This window comes from Pundamilia nyererei, unplaced genomic scaffold (assembly GCF_000239375.1).
Source record: "Pundamilia nyererei isolate P.nyererei 1_Seehausen unplaced genomic scaffold, PunNye1.0 scaffold00025, whole genome shotgun sequence".
NCBI classification, from domain to species: Eukaryota; Metazoa; Chordata; class Actinopteri; order Cichliformes; family Cichlidae; genus Pundamilia; species Pundamilia nyererei.
This window is the reverse complement of record NW_005187426.1, coordinates 2,115,821-2,118,951: the sequence shown is the minus strand read 5'-3', so window position 1 is coordinate 2,118,951 and position 3,131 is coordinate 2,115,821. Positions and strand designations below refer to the sequence as shown.

Sequence of the window (3,131 nt, the reverse complement as noted above, 5' to 3'; positions counted from 1 at the left end):
GAGAACATATTTTCGCTGTAGTGCTGCCAGTGGCCAGATGTCTCCCACAGTTTGCTGTTATAAATGTTGGGGGAGGCTACTTCCTGAAAGCCTCTTCTCCAGTACTCATCCTAGAAAAACAACAAACCACATTGGCTAAACACACCATTTAGGCTGCACAGGTACTCAACTGAATCATGACTTCTGGCATGCAACCTTAAGCTGCAACAATGGAAATCACATTGTGTGGGCTGTATTTATCCATTTGTTGCCATTAAGCAAAACATTTAACAGGCTGTTGAGCTGTTTAGCAGCCAACAGTACAAAGACACTAACTGGAAGAATTTCTGTGAATGTGCAAAACTGTGAATACCAAAAAGGAAGTTGCTGAAAAAGAAAATGCTTGCTCACTCCGCTTTCCTAGTATTATTTACCAGAAAATGGAGAATTTCAAAACCTGGAAATAAATGAGTGCATGTACTGAAATACTCATGACACTTCAGTCAAAGTCAGCACTTGTTGTCTATAAATATGAGCTGGGTTCCCTGCAAAGTAACTTCTGACTATTAAATGTTTTGGTGAGATCTTGGAAAGGGAAATGCATAGCATGCTGGTATAATTTTCTCTGCAGTTTTAACAGATATAAGTGATGTGATAATGATCTTACACCCTGTCTGTGCAATGTATGAGTTTGTCTTGGCATGGCTTGGTTTGGGGGTGTGTGCTGCGAAAGTCTTCAAGATGTTAGCATGTCTTTCCAAATACACCACAGAGACAAGTTCCTGTAGAGTCAGTGAACTTGTCTGAGCAGTTGAAGTTACGCTGAAATCTGAAGACTGAACTTTAAAGACCTTTTGAGAACTTCCAAATGTACAGAATCTGCAGCTTCACAAGTACTATGAATTTTCTTACTTTGACAACATGTGCAGAGAGGACTGGATACAGCTATTATCTTCAACTAAATGTACAACCCCGATTCCAAAATGTTGGGAAGCTGTGTAAAATTTAAACAAAACCCAACTATCTGTATGGTAGTACAATGTAGAAACTGAGAAAACGTACCACTTTCAAAAAAAATAAAAAAAATAAAAATACTGTCTCATTTTGAATTTGATGGCATCAACATGCCTCGGTCCCTTGCATACAGAAAAGTCTCCAGACTAACAGACTTAATCTTCTGATATTATGCGCTGCAGATTAGATACTCAAAGTCTTTGCAATTTGTTGTTGGAGAAAATCATTTTGAATTTGTTTACTTCTGAGGAACTCTGTTGCTCCAAGATTCTCTTACTGTTGTCAGTTAACTAGTTGCAAAATATTCACCCAGCTCTTTTTTTTGACCACTTTGTTTTCCCACCTTTTGACACTTGTTGCTTAAATTTAAATTGTGCAAATATTTTTCATGAAATAGTAAGGAGGTCTCAATTTAACAATTGGATATGTCGTCAATGATATATTGTGAATACAATACGGTCTTGCAAAAGACTGTATTCTATTTTTATTTGCATTTCACACAGCTTCCCAAAATGTTCAGAATTTAAGAGTTTATGTACCATTCAGTTTGACCTATATTTAGGTAAAAGGGCCTTCATAAGGACCAGGCCACATTTCAGATTATGCACAGGGGTCAGGGTCCAACCAAAGTTTTCTGAAGCTCTGAGGTATTGATGAACAAAGCTGAACAAAGCTTTTCACTTGGTGTTACTGTTAGAGAATTGTGGATAAATATGATTGTCATTGTGCAAGATGATTAGATCGTTAACAGGACGATTAGATCTTTAGCATGAATGCTGACTTCTGTTTCCTACACAGACACACATATAACCGATCACATCACATGCTCATAGACACACATCAGATGTTCTCTTTTGCAGACACACATGACACATGTTCACATGTGAGTGTTTTATCTGTTGCATGATTAATGAGATGTTTGTGTGACCACAGAGTTAATAAAAGGCTGCAGGGGAGGCTGGCTCTTTGGAGTTGTCTGGGACCAGGTGAGGAGCTTGCAGCTCCAAGACCGTGGTCCAATCTGCTCCCCTTGCAAGTTAAAATGGATCGAGCTCTGTCTTGCTTTGTTCATGGGAATAAGTCTCTAAACCAGTGGGGCCTGCGAAGTGCAGACCTAACAGTTACGCTACTTATTTTTGAGCTTCTGTGATTGGAAAAGTCACAGCGAGTGGTCTGCAAGCCATTGAGAAGGCAATCACGATTGCTACTCTGAAAATGCAAAGCACAGTCGTCATGGACTGTAAAATGATTGTAAGGGTTTCTGTGGTTCAGTAAAGTCCTTCCAACCAAAACTTTACTGAGACAAACGATCCTAAAAGTCGACTCAGTGTAATATGAAAACAATGTATATATGAATACTCTGGATCTGAGGCATACAATTATACACAAACAGTAATGATCCAAGCATTGACCTTAAACACTGCTTCACATCTACTGCGCTTGTAATACTGATATTCAGTTAATATTATCTGAATGTTCCTATAACATTTTCTCAAAATGATAAAGATATTGGAGATAAAATAAGCATTTGGCTGTATCTCCTACCCTGATGAATTCTGTCAGTGTGTGGTAGATGTAAGCTCCCCGTGGCATGAAGAAACAACTGCCTGGGCTGAGATCATGGAAGAAGAAGAGCTCTTGGTCCTGTGAAGCAGACAATTTTAAAAATGATTTCATATCATCATTATCTGCAGGTACAGCCAGGAATAAACTCCATGCACAGAAGACCATCTGTCAGTGAATGACTGCCCACAACCTAACAAGAGAACAGAATAAACTTTTATCAAAAAGACCTAAGACACAATTTAATCACTATGGTAAGCACTGTTAAATCCAATTGAATAAATATTGTATTAATGACAATAAACTTTGCACTTTCCTTTGAAAAGAGGCTGTGAGATTTCAGTTTCTTGGCACTTACTTCTAGAAAGACCCCAATTACAGACCAATTTGAAATTCAAATCATGCAAAGGATTAAAGGAATGGTTTCTTATGAAAAAACACACACAGATACACACCCTCATCTCTATGTGTGCCAAAACATATTTGAAGAGTTTTGTTAAATCAACACATTAAGACCAGCTACTGCATTACAAGAATAGACTGTAGTAAGAGATTTAAAATGTACTGGGTCCATG

At 38.0% G+C, this 3,131-nt stretch overlaps 1 protein-coding gene across 1 annotated transcript in view; it reads right to left on the bottom strand.

The window, feature by feature from the left end:
• tars3 (threonyl-tRNA synthetase 3) overlaps positions 1–3,131 on the bottom strand; it is a 12,921-nt gene that overhangs the window by 4,677 nt on the left and 5,113 nt on the right. The window contains exons 10-11 of the mRNA XM_005727595.1: positions 2,539–2,637; positions 1–110 (exon numbers count right to left, since the gene is read on the bottom strand). The exon at positions 1–110 is cut by the window's left edge and continues 14 nt beyond it. Of these exons, the coding sequence (XP_005727652.1) occupies positions 1–110; positions 2,539–2,637 (209 nt within the window). The remainder of the gene's footprint in view (positions 111–2,538; positions 2,638–3,131) is intronic.